The 18,591-nt window shown below is 53.4% G+C and overlaps 1 protein-coding gene across 2 annotated transcripts in view; it reads right to left on the reverse strand.

The window, feature by feature from the left end:
• Positions 1–18,591, reverse strand: part of KMT2A (lysine methyltransferase 2A) — a 53,313-nt gene that overhangs the window by 20,986 nt on the left and 13,736 nt on the right. For both annotated transcript variants that reach the window (XM_063139318.1, XM_063139317.1), the window contains exons 3-17: positions 14,549–17,211; positions 13,627–13,804; positions 13,182–13,416; positions 12,192–12,256; positions 11,677–12,045; positions 10,968–11,041; positions 9,313–9,441; positions 7,785–7,898; positions 7,006–7,152; positions 6,687–6,782; positions 5,482–5,602; positions 5,111–5,224; positions 4,386–4,570; positions 2,810–2,983; positions 155–265 (exon numbers count right to left, since the gene is read on the reverse strand). In XM_063139318.1, coding sequence (XP_062995388.1) covers positions 155–265; positions 2,810–2,983; positions 4,386–4,570; positions 5,111–5,224; positions 5,482–5,602; positions 6,687–6,782; positions 7,006–7,152; positions 7,785–7,898; positions 9,313–9,441; positions 10,968–11,041; positions 11,677–12,045; positions 12,192–12,256; positions 13,182–13,416; positions 13,627–13,804; positions 14,549–17,211 — 4,775 coding nt within the window. The remainder of the gene's footprint in view (positions 1–154; positions 266–2,809; positions 2,984–4,385; positions 4,571–5,110; positions 5,225–5,481; positions 5,603–6,686; positions 6,783–7,005; positions 7,153–7,784; positions 7,899–9,312; positions 9,442–10,967; positions 11,042–11,676; positions 12,046–12,191; positions 12,257–13,181; positions 13,417–13,626; positions 13,805–14,548; positions 17,212–18,591) is intronic.

The raw sequence follows: 18,591 nt of genomic DNA on the forward strand, positions 1-18,591 counted from the left end.
GGAATTTATGATGGGCTCAGAAGTCTGCCAAGTCAAGGTACTACAGCCAAGCAGGAACTTAAAGAGAAACATGAGCTCCTTGGGGAGTGTTTAAGGTGCAGCATCGCCATGCAGAGCGCAGCCTCCATTCAAAAAGTAGCTAGCTCTGGCTTACCCGAATAAAGAAGGACTTCACCATGCTGTTGGCCTTTTTAAGTTCTGGCTGTCCTCCATCAGCATTAATGGCTGCTTGGATGATCTTTACGATATCATCACTGAACTCCAGCTAGAAGGGGAAAACGGACAGCTTACCACCCTCTTCTGCACGCTTCCCTCTCCCCATGGGTGCTGAACGTCAAGTGACAGAGGGCCACCCTCTCATCCCCACCTGTGAAGTGCTTGGCAGGGGGATGCTGCCAAACCCTGACCTGGCACTCCACCAAAGCAGCATGTACAAGGTAAAACATGGTAGCACGGCTGCAATGTCCAGGCACACCGCAGGCAGTTCCAGCAGAAATGCAGTGCTTCAGGGAAATTTCAAACCACTTCATAAACAGCAAGGACAGGTTGCTTCCCTGTAACTGGTTCTTTTGAGTGGTCACCTGTGTACTCACACTGTGGGAACAGAGTGCTGGACCAGATGGACCCTTGGTCTGGTCCAGCACAGCACATGTTCTTATATGGCAGCTCAACATGTGACAGGAAGGAGTGACAAAAAGCTGTCACCACCTCCATACATTTGGTGAATATCCTTGGAGTTGTGGCACGTCCACAAGGGAAGACTTGAGAATGGAACAGCTGATGTCCCAAGGCAAAGTGGAGAAAGTGGCAGTAAGGAAGATGGATAACTTCAGAAAAGGTCAGTTCCTGGGGTCAGCAGAGCTTTGCTTTCAGGACCCAATGACTTCGCCATCCTGGGGACCTCTTCAGTATAGGGACACACATCATCCATGGAAGACAGTGGGGTTTGATTGCCCACTGGTGCATCCTAGGAATTTGTTGATGTGATCGCAGATTGTGTAGAATATGAATCAGAGCAACAGTGGTCTGGATCCAATGCTGGATCCATTAGAACTGGAGGGACCAGGGCAGGAACACAGGCCCATCATGGCTAGCAGAGGGCAAGCCAAGGGTTACTAGAGAAAAAACCAGCTTGGAGGCAGTCAGATTCAACATATGTGATGTTGGTGATGCTACTGGGACTGATCTTGGTACCTTCAGCGTCAGCACCAAAGCTAAGAAAGGACCAGGTGAGGAGGGAGATACATCGACAGGGATGCTGCTGGAATTGGAGGAGGTGGAAGTAGTTGTCACTACTGAGGCTAAAGCGGAGGTCAGAACCACGGTCGCTGCAGTCGATCGTGCAATGACTGACTTCAAATTGGGAGGCCTTGGAACCACAGACGTGGGTCCCCTGCGCCAACTACGATGAAAAGCAATTGGCTCGGCTGAGGATAGGATTAATGATTGAGCCATCGCCATTCTGCCACAGGCTGAATGCCGTGGTTCATCCAGTGTCGCATATCGAGATGGAGGGTGATCCCACCCATGTGGCGAATGACTATCCCACACATAGGATCGGGGACACGAGATGCAGCTGTGGTGACAATCTCCAGGCCCCGCTGCTGGTAAGTGTGATGGCAGCCTGAGGCCGGAGGAAAATGGGACTCCAACAAAGGATTTCAGGACAGAGGGGAGAGGCAGGCGGGGATCGACGAGTGGGGGGGATTGGGGACTTCTCGTGGATTTCTTCCTCTGCAAAGGAGCCGATATAGCGGGCCTTGTCAGACGAGCAGTGACCAAGTACCATTTGTGTCTTTTTCAAGCACCGGATGGAGGCGGCGGCAGCAATACTGAGGGCTGATGTCCCAGGTTCAACACATCCACCTGGTCTGGAACGGAAGCTCCGTCAGTCGCCTTTCTCACTGGCTCCAAACTGGCTGAGCCCTGCAAGGGGACGGAGTGCTCTGGCCTCTTGCCCATCACCTTCTTCTCCTTAGGGTCATCCCACAATGGTACTGGGAGGGACTGCTTGGCCTTCACCAACTTAGGCTTATTCCTCAGGCTTGAATCAAATGACAGATTGGCTCCGAACCAAGCTCCGTGCCGGTGTCAAAGCCCCAGTTTCAAACGAAGGAACTCCCTGAGGGGCAGAGTCCCCTTGGGAGATGCAAGACCGGCCAAGCACATTTCTGATGTTCGTAAAGAGATCGCCACTGCCGGCCTCAAGCAGATCAACGAAGAGGCAGCAGCCGCAGAGTCCACAGCCTTCAGGGCTTGTTCCCGAAAGAGGGCTCAGGCGAGAGAACCTCTTTCCTGCTTTGTACAGGCTTCACGGTGGAAACAAGAGCCGATGAGGCGCCTTTCAAAGACCCCTCAAGGGAACAAAAGTCCCATCAGAGAAAGCAAAATGAAAAATGAAAAGTAAGCTATAACAAGGAAAGAAAGACAAAGACAAAAAGTAGAAGAAACCAAGATAAAGAACAGAACGGCGAGAACACTCCACAGCCTGAGACCTGAGGGGGATGTTCCCAGTGCCGCTGCTGCTGTGGCCGGTGGAATGGAACGGAGCAGGAGCAGCAGCCGCCGCACCCTCAGTGTGTGCGGCGGAAAGGTTGAGTGGGCGGATTTCTGCAAAAACGTTACTTCGCTCTAGAATGTTCTGGCTGTTGTCCCGCGCAGGACCCATATGCATTAGTCCCAGAGACCACGGAAGAGGAGGTAGGCTTTCTCTTCGATTTCATATCCCAACCTCTCCTCCTCATAGGAGAGCCAACGGAAGCTATACTGAAAGCCAAAGGTGGAAGCTGCTTGAACAGTGACCACCTACCACAGAGGTGTAGCCTCCTTGATCCATTTTCCTTTTCATCCCTTCCAGGTCCAGGGGCTGCGGTTCTTCCTGCTTGCTGACTTCTGTTAGCACAGGAGGGTCGGGACCTTCTGGAGAACCTCGGGATGGTACCCTCTCCTCTGTCTCAGGATTTAGGTCAGGGGGTTTGGCTGCCTGGAGAAAGACAGTAAGAGGGCAGGATATTATTTTGACTCAGGCGCCAAACAACACCATGTTACACAATCAAAAGCCACCAAGGTGTTAATGCAAGTATTTCCTTGGCAAGCTGATACCCAATTTAGCAGATTGAAAGGAGGCACAGAACGGAACAGCTGAGCTGCACAGGGGGTAACAAGCCCCTACCTGCCCTTTGAAAGGGGCTTTACCACTGGCCACTTGGTCCCCACGATTCATAGAATCATGGAATAGCCGAGTTGGAAGGGGCCTACAAGGCCATCGAGTCCAACCCCCTGCTCAATGCAGGAATCCACCCTAAAGCATCCCTGACAGACGGTTGTCCAGCTGCCTCTAGTGTGGGAGAGCCCACAACCTCCCTAGGTCACTGATTCCGTTGCCGTGCTGCTCTAACAGTCAGGAAGTTTTTCCTGATGTCCAGCCGGAATCTGGCTTCCTTTAACTTGAGCCCGTTATTCCGTGTCCTGCACTCTGGGAGGATCGAGAAGAGATCCTGCAGATTCCCCTGCAGATGGACGTCCACGCCTAATGTGAGGACACTGGGAGCAGCAGAAGCCATGTTGCTCTAACGCCCCTTTCCATGTGTGATGCCTGTACAGGACATTCACACGTTTCGGGAGTGACAGCTTGTTTAATGGGGACAAAAAGGGCTTTAGAGTTGTAGCGCTTAGGAAACAAAATGGCAGAGAGGACACGGTGGAAGTTTATAAAACTTTGAGTGGTGCAGGGAGTATAAAATGGGGAAATGCTTACTTTTAAAATACTAAAACTAGGAGTCATCCAACAAAAATGACAGGTAGCTGCTAAGACAAAGGCAAGGAAGTCCTTCTTCGCTTTTGAGAGGAGTAAATAGGGGCAGAACAGCTCCATCGGCAGTGGCTCTGTGGAAGTGACTTCTGAGCCAGAGCATCACCAGCCCAGCAAGACACCTGTCTGAGTGGCTGCAGGTGTGAATAGACCATGCTGTGCTAGACAGAGCAGTGGGCTGGCTCAGGACAAGGCCGCCGCCGCCTACATTCATATCCACAGGGCATGCTAACTCCTTCCTCCCAGCCTCAGCCAGGTCCCTCCGACTAGCAGGCACTGATGACCAGTAAGACGGGGTGGCCATTGCCATGGGGGTTCTTGCTGATATTAGGGTCTCCCCTGCGGTTTCCACTGGGGGACAGGAAATCAAACTGTTGATTTGAGCCGTTATGGCGCTGCTGAACCTGTCCCGTGCACAACTACCATTGCCAAGAACTCAGAATACAGTGCCAACTCAGCTTTTCTTCTAGAAATCCTAGAACAAACATGACACTTTAAGCCCAACAACTCAACTCTCAGGAGCCGAATTCAGAAACAATTGTTCAGTGCCCCAAACGAGGACAGGTAGGCCCACCTGTCGATACCGGAGCAAGTGGCTGGTCGTCCTCGAATTTAGTAGGGCTGTTAGAACCTGCTTCAAAGAAAGCTGCAGCTCCTTCTCCAGGGCCAGCCGCCATTCTGCTGGATGCTGTTCTGTGCAGTTAATGCAGGTGTAAGCCACACTCTCGGGCAGGTTGGAGAGGATCTCATACATCTCGTCTGAAGGAAGGCAGACACGACAGATGTCATGGGTGCTGAAGGCTGAATGTGTCAGAGGAGGGGTGGGCAGGCGGTGGCATGGAAGGGACATGGGATTGCAGGCAAAGTGGCTCAACTGGGGGGTGGGGGTCAGGGGTTTACACACCTGAGGACCTAGAGAACACATCACTTTGCCCTGAAACCCAGGGAAGATGCTAGGAGGATTTGGCCTGCTGATGATCTGACGCTCTCTATCTTGGGGGTGCAGACTACCCCCACCCCAACTTTCAACAGGGAAAAGCCCTCTCTGCTTGCTCTCCAGAACCCACAGCGGCCACCGCCACCGCCACGGTGGGGCTCCCTGCCAAACCTTAGGCCGCAGCCCAGCACAAGGAGCCCAGGACAGCCGGAGCGCTCCTGGGTTTTCAGCATCTCTGCACCCCACCCACCCTTCCCTGAAGAACTTGCCCAGGCCTTACTAGACCAAGATCAACCTGTAAAGGTTTCTCAAGCCTAAGCTTCTGGCTTGCAAATGCTACTCTTCTGGAAGCGGGGCCTCACCCGAGAGGTTTTCGCACTTGGAGTGGACCCAGCGGTCACATTTCCCACACTGCATCATCTTGCTCTCATAGTCGTCGTCATCATAGCACTTGTCACAGAGGGGGCAGAAGTTCCCTGTGCACAAGACAAAGGGGTGAACCTGGCCTCCTGCCACAAGCACACGTGGGGTGAAGGGTGGCAATCAGGGGACTCGGCCAACAAGGTAAGAATGGCTCCTGGTTAATGCTGCCAGTGACAGATGGTGGAAAGCTCTGCTAGCCCGTTCCCGCGGCCACACCAGAAGTTGACCCCCCCCCCCCCGCCTCACTCCAAAAGCAAGGGACATAGAATTCCCTCCAGCGCTTCCCAGGCCCTTCGGCGGCAGACCATACCTTTAGCGAAGAGCTTGGCACAGTCATGACACAGAGAGAAGTCGTGAGACCACTGGGCATCCCACCCTTTGCCTGGCGTCGTTGCCCCACAGCTCTTGCAGCGAACACATTTGGTGCAGATCTGGGAAGAAAGGCCAGGAGTTTGGGCTTCTGCTCAAGGACCGTGTGGTCTATGAGCTCACGGCATCCATGATAGGCATCAAAGAATCATTCACTTATAAGGAGAACTGATAGGTCACTTTGTCTCCTCACCAGGGCCCTCAGAGCAATATACAAGTTAAAGCCGCAATATAGCAAAATCAGCAAACCACAACAGCAGAATGAAAGCAGAAACGGAGCTGCCTTGAAAGCAAGGCAAAGAGCATGCATGGCGTGTGTGTATGCCAGGGGCATGCATACACACACACACACACACACACACAGAGTCTCTCCTCTCTCTCTTCAGTGCATGCACACACACATGCTTGAGCAGGATCACTGGAGGGAGGGGCAAGGTTAAAGCCTCTCTCCCCACACCTCTCAGTGATCTTCATCAAGTCCGGTGTTTCCTTGTTGCTGGTAGGTAACAACAATCCTGATGAAGTTCACTGGCAGGGCGGGGGAGGAAAGACTTCAACCAACTCCCACCCCACCCCTGCAGCAGCCCTGACGAGGATCACGGGGGGTGGGGGAGGGAGTGACGTTAAATCCTCTCGTCCCCCCCAGTGATCTTCATCACAATCAGTGATTCCCACTGCTAACAGCAGCAAGGAAACAGCAATCTGCTCCCTGCACTGCAGCGAAGAGCCGATCAGCTAGAAAAGTGGGCAGGACACCCTGGGGTTTCTGTGGGCCAGATTGAGAGTGGCTGAAGGCCACATGTGTCCGGTGGGTTGCAAGCACTGCAAAAGAGCACCACTGAAATCCACCCAAGGTCTGGCAAAACAGTGTAGTTTTTACTGCTGAAAACTCAATAAAGAGGGTGTCCTCTACTGGTGAACCAGGCAACAGAACACAGGCCTCAACCCACCTATTTTGCAATGACCAATATAGCCTATGATAGACAAAGATTTTCTTGTGTGTTCTCTTGTAAATGGTGAGCAACTTTGAAGGGGGAAGAAGGCACACCACTTTGGAGACCAGGCTAAGACATTTGGCCTTTGGTCTCCTCATAAGGGGAGAAGTCATGACGTTCGCTTTATAAACGCCCACACGACAGAACGTACCCAAACCTTCTTCTTCTTGGTAGGCTTTGTTGGATAGTTTGGCCCCAGGCACTCTGGGTGATAGCTGTTTCGGCACTTGTTACACTCCAGCAACTGCTGCAGAAACACGGGAAACAGCAGTAACGTTAAGCCACGCCCACCCACCCACCCTGCAGTGCGTGAGACGTCCGACGCTACGGCAGTTCAGCACGACCGTACGGCTCTGTTAAAACCGCCCTCCTGCCATGAGGCGTTTGGGAGCCTGCACTTCCCCGCTGCCGCGGATCCCCCGTCCCTCGTTCCAGCAGGACAAAGGCAGCCAGAGAGCAGCCCTGACTACCTTGGTGGCCTGATGCTGCCTCCCACACACATGGCAGAACTTGCAGCGACGACAGCACCAGTTTTCCAGCTGGTCCTCCAGGGGGCGCTCACCGTCCTCTAAACAGAATTTGTGGAAAGGCTCACAGCACACCTGACAATACACAAACTACAAGGGGGGGGGGAGAGAGAGAGAGAGAGAGAGAGAGAGAGAGAGAGAGAGAGAGAGAGAGAGTCAGCAGGACGCTGGCCGGAGTGCACCTGCCTGCCCAAGCGCTGGTTCCAGAAGAAGCACACGTGCACTCAGGCCTTTCGTGCCCACTGTTTGGTCCTCAGTTCCACGCTTCCTTAACATTCGTTGCAAAGAGGCTTGGACACCCACGCACACTCAATGGCAATGCAAAACTAGCCCAAGATAACCCAATTTCTGTTGTCCCCCACCCCAAGTGCACTGCCCACTGCTCCAGGCACCACAAAGAGCGACAAGCATTTGTCAGACTCATGAAAGGCCAACTGGAGCTGGGGGCTGCAGGCAGAAGCCCTCAGCTAGCCTGTGCTCTGAGGAAGGGGCAAAGCTGGGTTTCAAACGGTAGTGGATTCTGCAAAAATAATGGATAGTCTGCATGAAGGGTTGAATCCCATCTCTATGTGAACCGCCCAGAGAGCTTCGGCTATTGGGCGGTATAAAAATGTAATAAATAAATAAAATAAATAAAATAAATAAAATGTTCCAACATCCTTCAGCTTCATGACTGCAAACGCATCACCTTTCAAACAGCTTGGGGGCGGACTGTCCCTTACCTCCACATGCCCACTGCTGGCACAGAGGAAGCAGACTACTCTGGGAGTTATAGGGATGGAAGTCAGGATACCTAAACCACCCATTTCCCAAACGTTCTCAGCCTCGCAGTCCTCCTAAAAAGCAGAAAAACAAGAACATCAGAAGAAAATGCCAGGCCCAGCTACTGCGCAGAAGTCAGGAATTAGAGCAATAAGCACAAGAAAGATCCTGCAAACACAGTTATGAAACAGTTTAGTTTGCTGACGCTCTTGCCACATACTAAGGGAAGTCCTGTACTGAGCCTTGGCAACTCTTAGACTAGTGAGGTATCTCCAAATGGTTCTCTCCAAACTGGGGAAATGGGCATTAAAATGGCAAATGAGATTTGATGCAAGCAAGTGTGAAGTGATGCATGTTTGCTCGACCCCTCAAATCCCAGCTTGACGCGATCCGAGCTGCTACTGGTGACTGGCCACGGACGGGGTCTTTGGATGGTGGTGGAGAGCTTCCTTTTTCAGTGCCAGGCAAAGACCTTTCTTTCCTCCCAGGCGTTCCAGAGACCAGGTTCTAGGTTATTATGGCTGTTTTACTAATTCCTGTGCTGTTCACTGTTTTTTACTCTTTGAAATATTTGTATTGGATTTTATATATTTTTAACTGTTCCGTGGCATTTTAGTTTTTTAACCATTTGTAATCCTCCCAGAGAACATGAATTATTGGGTGGAATAAAAATGTGATAAGTAAATACAGTTACCCCACCTCGAGAGGGATACTGTAGAGCTGGAACAAGATGTGCAGGACGGGGCAACCAAAATGATGATCAAGGGGCTGGAGCAAGTCCCCTGTGAGAAAAGGTTACAGCGCTTGGGGCTTTAACTAAGAAAAAAGGCAATTCAGAGGTGGCACAATACAGGTTTATGCAATTATGCATGGTGTGGAAGGAGGTTTTTTCTCCTTCTCTCATAGTATTAGAACCCAGGGTTACCCAATGAAGCTGAATGGTGAGAGATTCAGGACTGATAAAAGGAAGTCCTTCTTCACACAGCACAGAGTTAAACTATGGAATTTGCTACCGCAAGATGTACCGATGGCCACCAATTCGGATAGCTTTAAGAGATTAGACAAATTTATGGAGGATATGGCTACAAATTGCTACTAGTCGCGATAGCTAGATCTCGCCTCCAGCATAAGAGGCCGTGAGCTTTTGATACCATTTGCTGGGAAACAAGTGGAGGCGGCAGCCGTGGTACTTGTGTCCTGCTCGTGGACTTCCCAGTGGGTCATCTGGTCGGCTAGCGTGGGGAAGAGGATGCTGGACTAGAGAGGCCCTTGGAGGCTGCCTCCATTCGTGGCATGTACCGGCATTGCCATTTGTAATCGTTAGGCGGACACATCCGCTGCGTGGCCACGTCACAGAGCCACAGGCCCCATCCATGCTGAACATGGAGCAGCTTTTTAGAGAACTGGGGGAGGGGGGCAAGGTGCTGACGGACCTCCTGCATTCTCAGTGGAGAAAGGAACAAACAACACCCAAAGCCATCCAGGTACCTTAAAGTCCACTCGGATCCTGTGGACCCCATCTGTTAGGGGCTTCTGTTTGGAGCTGCTAACATTTGATAAAGTGCTCAGCAAATTCAGTGTGCTGTTCTCCGGCTTGTTGACTGGAGGGGGCTTTTCCTGCATAAAGACACACAAAGCATTTTATTTTCTACCCCCCAAGTTCTCTTCTCAGGCACCAGTAGAAGCAACTTTAACTATATATTTAGTTATTCAAATGCTGAATCTGAGGATGACTATCATTACTTGGCTTCTTTTAGACCAGCCAAGTCTGATCCAGAGGTCAGATTGCCCCCGCCCACTCCTCCCCCACTCTGACCATGCTGGTGGGCCAGGTGATAGAATCATAGAATAGCAGAGTTGGAAGGGGCCTACAAGGCCATCGAGTCCAACCCCCTGCTCAATGCAGGAATCCACCCTAAAGCATCCCTGACGGATGGTTGTCCAGCTGTCTCTTGAAGGCCTCTAGTGTGGGAGAGCCCACAACCTCCCTAGGTAACTGATTCCATTGTCATACTGCTCTAAAAGTCAGGAAGTTTTTCCTGATGTCCAGCTGGAATCTGGCTTCCTTTAACTTGAGCCCGTTATTCCGTGTCCTGCACTCTGGGAGGATCAAGAAGAGATCCTGGCCCTCCTCTGTGTGACAACCTTTTAAGTATTTGAAGAGTGCTATCATGTCTCCCCTCAATTTCTCTTCTCCAGGCTAAACATGCCCAGTTCTTTCAGTCTCTCTTCATAGGGCTTTGTTTCCAGACCCCTGATCATCCTGGTTGCCCTCCTCTGAACACATGACTGGAGGCTGGCCCCTGCCCTGAACCCCTCCTTCAACCGCCCCCCTCCACTTCTTTCTTTCTCTCTCTCTCTCTCTCGCTCTCCCCCAGCGCAAAGAAGCATGGAGCTCTGTGCCAATCCGCACAGAGAAAGCGACTTAGCTGGCACTTGCAGGCTTGCAGGAGCAGGCTCCTGGAGCCTTGGCCAAGCTAGGGAGCTCTTCCCTGTGCCACTGGGGTGCAGGAAGCAAAGGGAGAGACAAGGGCGGTTCCTGCAAGCCCCAGGCCAAACCAGTCGCCTCCTTCTTGCTCCTGCAAGCCTTCGCTGAATCACGTGGAGGAATCCTGATCTCCTGTCAGAAATGGGAGATAACATGGGGATTCCTTTTCTCCATGACCAAGGGGCAAAGGTGCACAGAGAGTGCCCAACCCTCCGAGAGCCAGACAGGGCACTTCTGCGGGCTGGAGGTTGTCCTCCCCTGTTGCAGACTTTGAAGAGCAAGGAGTGACAGGAGTTCCAGAAAATAAAAGCAAGATTTGAGTTTTAAAATTGTCAGTCTAATTGTGAAAGCAGAACTCATTTCAGCAGTTGTCATCATCATCATCATCTGTACACTCCATGAACGCTATTAGCACTGCTTGTCCTGGGCAAGAGACTATTCCCTGCGCAAACCACATTAGGGGGGGAAGACATGCTGTGAAGGAGGTGGGCGCCAGCCTGCCCCTCGGGGAGCCAAGCAAAAGAACCAACAAGCCACTCCGAGGGAATTCTCAAGCTGTGGCGTCTTCATGGGCTGCTACGTACAAGGATCCAAAGATGAAAAACTCTTTCCCTTCCTCCCCCCCCACCCACAAAGAGCAGAAGAGCCCAGTTACCTTTTCTTTTGGCTTCTGTTTCACTGGCAAGCTTGGGCGAGGAGCGATTTTCTTCGGTTTGCTTTGCTCTATGCCTAGGCAAAGCACAAGTGCACTTGGTTACAAGCAAAGAGTGGCCTCTTGAGGGAATAGCAACTGGTGGGAAGCAGAAAATGACATCCGGTCGCCCCGTGCTGATATCTGCAAATCAGATGCTTACAGAAACATTCAAGCATGTCCAACACCTCGTTTCTTGTTTTATTCTTATCTGGGTAACGAACGTGCAGCCCAGGCCAGCCCCAGGTAAGCTCTGCCCACGTCCCGTGTTTAGGCCTCAACTGGGTGGAAAGGTAAAAAGGCAAAGGGAGCGACCCATGCTGGGCTTTCCACAGTGCCGGCCTGCTTTGCCAGGCAGACAGAGCGTGCGCAGCAGCCGTTCTGCGGCAAGCAGTGTGCACGAGCGTGCGAGAGAGGGATGGAGCTGGCAATTCTAACCTGGTGCAGAGGGAGTGGGCAACACAGGATTCCTGCTGCACGCCGTCTTCTTCCAAACGTGGATGCCTGACGTGCCCGAGAGGGCTCCCATGTCCCGCCCCATTTAGAGCCAGATTATGAGGCAGATGTGTCTCCTCCTTCCAGCTGGAGGCAGCTGTGCCGCCCAGAGATGGGCCAGGCTGCTCTCTCCCAAGCAGGCGCTTGGCCGTGTCCCCCAAGGCATGTCAAGACGTACCTGGTTCTGGTGGTGGAGCTGGCTTTTTCTTGGGTTCAGCAGGGATGGTTTTGGGGGCTTCCTTTTTGGGTGGGCCTGAGCTCGGCGGCGGGGTGGGGGGCACCTGCAGGGGGGGTGCCGCCACCTGCTTGCCAGTTTTCCGAGGAGCAGCTGCCGGTGGAGGGGCCTGTTTGGGGTCTGGGGGAGGCGGCTGTGGCCCCTCCTCGCTGGGTTTCCGGGCAGGTTCACTGCCCCTCTTAGAGGCCTGGTCCTCTTTCGGTGGGACGAGCGGAGGAGCCGGAGCTTTCTGCCCAGGCTCCGCCTGGCTCTTCCCAGCCTGGCTCTCTTTCCTGTCACTGGACTTGGATTTCTTCTCTTTCTTTTTCACAGCTGTAGAGCAAATAGGAGCACCTCAGATGCAGGAAAGGGAGGGGGCGCAGCCTGCAGTGCTGCCAGGGGCAGGGGAGAGGGGCAAGGGCGCCCCCCCCACCGTGGCCTCCCCCCTGCAGGCCCCCCACCACCTCCCTGAGTCCTACCTTTGGCTTGCTTCTGGAGATAGGCTTTTGATGGCATCCACTGCAAGTTCTGGCACTTCCTCATCCTAGGATGAAATAAGCAAGTTGGGAGCATCAAGGGAGGAGAGCGCAGGGCCCATCGCCCCCCACAAAGCACTGCATTTCCATTCAGATGTTGCAGGAGGCTTTGGGCTCACAGCATCTCCCAAGAGGCCTTCGAGAGAAGGCACCGCTTGCAAGGCACACGTGCTGTACATTCCCAGCCAGGTCAAGGACCCTCTTGAAAGCAACTGCAGGCCAATTGGTGGAACAGAAGGAGAACGGTCACAGCCACCCCCTTCCCCACCTGCCAAGCAGGACTGGCTTTGCTGTGACAGCAAAGATGCTACTTCTTGAAGCACCTTCTGGAGCTCAAAGTCCTACTTTCCAGCTGAGTAGACCAAATAACTGTCCCCACCCCGCCGAGACTAAGGCTTGAAGCCTTGTCTTGAAGGCTGGCCAGGCTGCCGTGAGGAAGACTGCTCACAGCCAGCATCCTGTCACCCATTTACACACAAGGGAGCAACTTTCACAGCAACACTTTAGTTTCCATGTCCAACAGATTACCCAGCCTAGTCCAACCCAAAGCCAGAAAGGTGGAAGGAAGGAGGAAGGTCAGTGGAGCATGGCCACGTTGGGGCTCCCCAATTCTCTGCCACTGCCTGAGAGAGAAGCGTTTAGAACCGTGTGGTCACTGTGAGCTGGCAGAGAAGGCAGAGCTCCAAGCAGGACTTTGCTAGAGCATGGCAAAGGCGCCTCTGCGCGACGTTTCTCAGAGCCAAAGTGTCGTCGTCCCCGCCCCCTGGCTAAAAATTCCGCCCAGGGTATTTTACAGAGAGGCAGGATAAACATGTCACAGAGCAACGGAAGACGGCCTCCCTCCCTCCCTCCCTCCCTCCCAGACCAACGGGCAGGCTCTGCTCCTCCAAGGCGGGTTGGGGTGTGGGGAAGGACTCACACCCACACACTTACTTGCAGCACTGTTTCTTAATGTTCCGCCCACCAAACTTTGGCTTATCCAGGCAATTTGTGCAGACTCCACAATCCTCTGGGACTTGGCAGCCCGGGCACTGCCCACAGCGCCTCGACCGCCGGCCTTTCTTCACGGGAGGCTCCTGCGGGGCCTTGTTTCTGGTGACTGGCTTAATAGGCTTGATGGGAGGCGCAAGGGGCTCAGCCTCTTCTGAACCAGCAACTGAGGACTTGTCTGTCAAATGAAACGCCGGCTGTTAATTCAGCAGCTAACCCAGGAGAAACGGCTCATCAGCCGAATGGACTTTGGGCTTGAGCGCAGAAGGGCCGCTTGCTCTTTCCCTAAAGCAGCAGCCCAGCGAGGCCGCCCCTTCCCCCACAGTCCTCCATCCGTTCCAGCCCCCTGCAGCCTCCTGGCGGAGGGAAAGCAGCCCCTGCCACTTACCATCATTCCCCATGGAGGACAGTATCTTCTCTCGCTCTTCCCAGGGTAAGGCACTCAGAGTGGGCATGTCATCTGGGAAGACCGCTCTCTTGCGGCCCAGCGCCACGGCTGCCCTCCTGCAGACGTGCTTGATGCGTGGCCCTCGCACGGAGGTCTCCGAGGAATCGCTCTCTTGACCCTGGGTTCCGAGGGGGCAAGCACACAGGACACGCTCGGATGAGGCCGTTCGGAGCACTCAGGCACAAGTCACCACCCCACCAGGAGCACTTCAAGGCCTCCAGGAATGAGCAGGTTCCAGCACATCAGCGGCCGCCTCCTGATTCTTCCCTAAGCCTCTGTTTCCGAGCCAGTCCCCTTCCCAGGTTAGCAGACTAGAGACTGGCAGCATTGATTTCTAATGAACAGGGACTTTTTAAAAACACGTAAAAAATACAATGACCAAGGCCAACCTCAGCTAGCACTTTCACTGCAACAATTTCTACATAAAGGGCAAGAAATGGCCAGCTAAGCTCAAAGAGCCTGTCGGATGCGATGCCAGATAGAAAAAACACTGAACCACCTCTAGATGCTGGAGGAGACCTAGTAGCTCCCATGCGTGGCGCCCCACGTCGGCAGGGGCAGGGAACAGGCAAGCGGCAGCATGAGGATAAAAGCGCTTCAAAAGCGTTGGGAGCCATTTCTCTTCCCTAGAGGTACAAGATCCCGCACAATGGGCAAGACACGAGATCAAGGCAACGGGAGGCTTGACAGAACTCAAGAGGGGCATCCCCGAGGGTCTTGCTGCATTTACACCCGCCTGAGGCCACTTGGGTCAGCAGCCTTTGCTCCCCCTGCCCCCCCCCCCAAAAAAACCCCACAACACGCCTGGCAGGCTCAGCCTCTGTGCTAGTGCTTTTTTAAGCCACCGTTCCGGGGGAAATACCTGTCCTTTTGGCTGATCCGCTTGCTTGAGGGACTTGCTCTTCTCAATCTTGTACAGCTGGGCTTTCGCTTTCTTCAGGAGGCTGGCCACCCTCTTGTCAGTCATGGGAAGTTTGTCCGCATGAGCCAACACTGAGCTGATGGAGGAATGCTTCACGATGCTGCCTGCAGCAGCAGGGAGACGTAGGGAGTCTCCCTTTTCCACAGGAGAGGGGGCCAGGCCAAGGTCCAGGCTGGGTTTTTCTAACCCTGCTCGGCCTTTCTTGGGCAGCTTGGTCTTGATTATGGCTGCTGCGGAGTCCACAAGAACCACTGGAGGCAGGTCTGCTGCTGGATCAGCCGCCGCCGCAGCCGCTTTCTTACGCCCTGCCGTTTTCTTGGCAGAAGAAGGAACGGCCACATCCTCATGGACAACTCTCCCCTTGGAAACGCGAGCCAACGGGAACATAGCCGAGCCGCTCTGGATTTCGGGATCCTTTTTCCTCTTCTCTTTCCTGGACTCCCGTTTGTTCTCTTTCTCCCTCTCCCTGCCTCTTTCTCTGCTCTTCTCCCTCTCAAGACCTTTGTCACTCTCTTTGGTGGGCTCCTCGGTGGCTTTGTCTTTGCTCTTGCCCCTCTCTGTCTGGGAACTTGGTGTGAACCATGGAAAGAGGGGAGCGGGGCCACTGGAGGAGAAGGGCTCGGCTGGAATGCTTGCCTGCTTCCTTGGCCTCTGGTTTTTCTCGGCTGGTTCCCCAGGCTGGGAGACGGAATGGGAAGGAAAGGTGAATGTGGCGGAGTTTAAGGCACTGGTGGTCAGGGAACCCACAGAAATGCTTGCTAGGGAGGAAGAGACCGATGCTGACGGAGTGAGGGAGGACAGGTCGGAGGTGCTCAGTCTCCCACTTCTGGTCCTCATGGAGTGTGAAGGCGATCTGGGTTCAGATCGAATTGGGCTGAACACTCTCCGCCTGCGTCTTCTCAAAGAAGCTGCTCCTGCACCGCCTCCAGCAGCACTTCGACTGATGGAGGTTGGCAGAGTGACAGACTCAAAGATGCGGGAGTGGGCCTCGCTTGGGGTGAACCTGGGAGCCCGCAGCAAGGGGCTTCTCTTGTGCAGATCGAATCTTGTTCCAGAGTGAAGAGGAGAAAACAAGCGGGCTGGAGCTGCGGCCCCAGCAGCCGAAAAGCCAGAGGCGAAGCCAACGTCCTCAGGGGTCAGCGGTGGAGGCCGGAAGTTGTCAAAGACGGGCTTGCGGATGAGACCTTCTTTGGCATACTTGGCTGAGGAAAAGTATTGGGGCTCGGACCGAGAGTGCTTCAGGGAGGTCCAGCGGAACGTCGGCTCTCGGAGAATCGACTTCCGCTTCTCTTGCATCGGAGCAGCTGAGGAGGGCAAAAAGGGCGACGCCAAGGGAATGGTGGGAGGCATCAGCCAGGGCGCGTGGTCGGAGATGCCAGCGGCGGGCTGAAGTGGTGGGGGTGGGCTGAGGAGCGGCGGGGGAGGAGAGGAGGAGGAGGAGGATTGCTGCTGGGACACACTTTGGAGGCCGGGCAGCTTTTTAGCTGCTTTGGGCACGAAATTCCTCTCTGCCATCGAAAACCTCCTCCTCCTCCTCCTCTCGCCACTCTCATTCTCAGGGGATGGGGAGACGGGCAACGAGGAGTGGACTTCTGGAGCATTGCTGCATTCTTCCGACAGCACCTGCATCTCTTCAGAGGCCTGGGAGTCTGTGGACGTATCGACGCTGGGACTGCTGGACCGCGAGGAATCCGAAGACAGCTGAGAGGAGTGCTGAGAGGCGCCGCTGGACTTCTCGCTGGACTCACAGGAGGTAGCGCTGAAGCGGCTGTTGGGCGTGGACTCCAGGCGTGCGATCTTGATGGGCGGGTCGTAGTCTTCGTCCTCGATGAAGCGCTTGGGAGTTTTAATGATCCGAGAGGAGATGGCGCTCACCACCGGCATGATGAACTGCCGGATGTTCTTGAGCTGCGTCCGCCCCTTCCGGCCCTGCAGCTTGGCGGCCTCCTTCTCAATCTTCTTCTGGGCCCCCTTCTTGGCCCTTTGCAGGAGCTGTTTGGCAATGGTGGCGTCCGTCCTCTTGGAGGGAGGAATCACCCTGACCGGCCTGCGGGGGCTTTGCCTGACGGCCAGCTTCTCCTCTTTGGGGAGCGGTAGGGCTCCCTCTTTCTCCTTCCGCACCCGCTGGGCTTTCTCCAAATGGGAGCTCACGACGAGCGCCGGCACAGTCTTTAAGCGGTCAGAAGACGGCGGCCTTCCTCTCCTGCGTACGATCTGAACCCCGTTTCTCCCAAGCTTGAACTGAGACTTCAGTGGGGACAGTTTGCCTGCCCGTAATTTCTTGATTTTCGCAGCATGCTGAAATGTCGTGGACGGTGCCCGCTTTATTTTCTTTAGATTCTCTTTTTCCTCTTTGCCTCCCTTCTGAGCATCTGAAATACCATCTTTGTGGGTGATCTTGAACTTCACACCGGTAAGTGCAGGAGGCCTTCCTCGCCGCTTTTCTCCACTTTTCAAGTCTTTCTTCTGCATTTTTTCCATGGCTGTGGTGGGTTCTGGTTTGCTTGAAGGCAAATACACTGGCAAAGACTCTGAGAGCACGACTGAGCTTCGGTCTGAGGTGTTTCGGGGTCTCCCACGAGGTTTGCGTGCACTAACTTTGACTGAGATTGCAGAGGAAGACAACGAAGGGAAAATCATACATTATTTATTTGCCTGTTTAAAGCATTTCAGCCAGAAAAGCTCTGAGAGTGGCTTCTACATCAATAAAAACGAGACCGCCCCTCCCAACCCACCCGACACAAAAGGAAAAAGGAATGGGGAGGAGGAAAAGGGAAAACAAGGAAATTCAGACACAGGTTCTTAATGTCACACAGTTCTTAGAAAGGCCAGCTCTGTATTAAGCACTTCTATATCCTGTCTACACAGCCCCTTGCAAGACACGGATGAATGCTTCCTAAGAAGTCACATGGGATACAAACAGGCTATAGAACCCAACAATTTAAACAGTTGGTGGGTTTGCACAATCATTTTCAGCCATGGTGGTTTGCAGCACATGGCAGGTACCTGCGGGTTCCTGTTTCATAATCCAAGCCAGGCCCATATCGTAGGCTGCTGTGTTGTCCGAACCAGGCAAGGTGGGTTGATTAACAAATCATACATAACCCTAACACAACCCATGGGTTCTTGATGGTTTGGACAATACAAAAACCTCCAAACGGGTGTTGGGTTACGGAATGGGCATCTGCTGCAAACCACAGTAGCTTATTTAAGTTGCTAAGGCAACTTAAAATGATAGTCTGAACCAGGTGACTGTTGTTGTTTATTCATTCAGTCGCTTCCGACTCGTATGCTATAGGAAAAGAGCTTCTGTCCACTTGACTATAAGGCACCAAAGTTTTCTCCTTACAGTCAACTGGTTGGTAACGCCCTCTCATTTCTTTTTAGAAACACAGAGCCAGGGTAGCAGTCAGGGTGTACTGCGTTATTAATAGCGCATTATTTGATTTGAAACCATTGCTCATGACTGGAAGTAATGTACAACCTTACTCAGCACATCACTCGGGCAAAAAGAATTCTTCAAGCAGCCTTAGGCTCCTTTTCACAGTTCCAGTGGCCAAGCAGGAATGCCTAGAATACTGGGAGAAGGTATTCAACCAGTGCTATTTACCTGGAAGTGAATTAAGGCAGGAGCCCTGGGCAGCTGAGGCTGGGAGAGAATAGGGCAGCTTAAGGCATGCACACAACTTTTCCTGTTAGATCCAGCACTCCCTGCTGGGTTGCTAGCTAGCCCCAAGAGCGCAGCAGGAGGGACAGTTGGGGATGAATAGTCACCCCCGCAGGTACACTCTCCAGGTACGCTCTTCAGCAGCTGTAGATTCACAATGCCGCGGAATAACACAGAAACCACATCAACTGCAGGATTTGCATCCCATTTCTCCCCCTCCCCAAAAATTAAGTCCAAAGCAGACTGAATTGTGGAGCTCAGTCGCCTTCCCTTTTGCAGACTGACAAGGCGATGAGACAGGTGGTACGTTTGAGGC

This window comes from Elgaria multicarinata, chromosome 12, assembly GCF_023053635.1.
Source record: "Elgaria multicarinata webbii isolate HBS135686 ecotype San Diego chromosome 12, rElgMul1.1.pri, whole genome shotgun sequence".
Classification (NCBI taxonomy): Eukaryota; Metazoa; Chordata; class Lepidosauria; order Squamata; family Anguidae; genus Elgaria; species Elgaria multicarinata.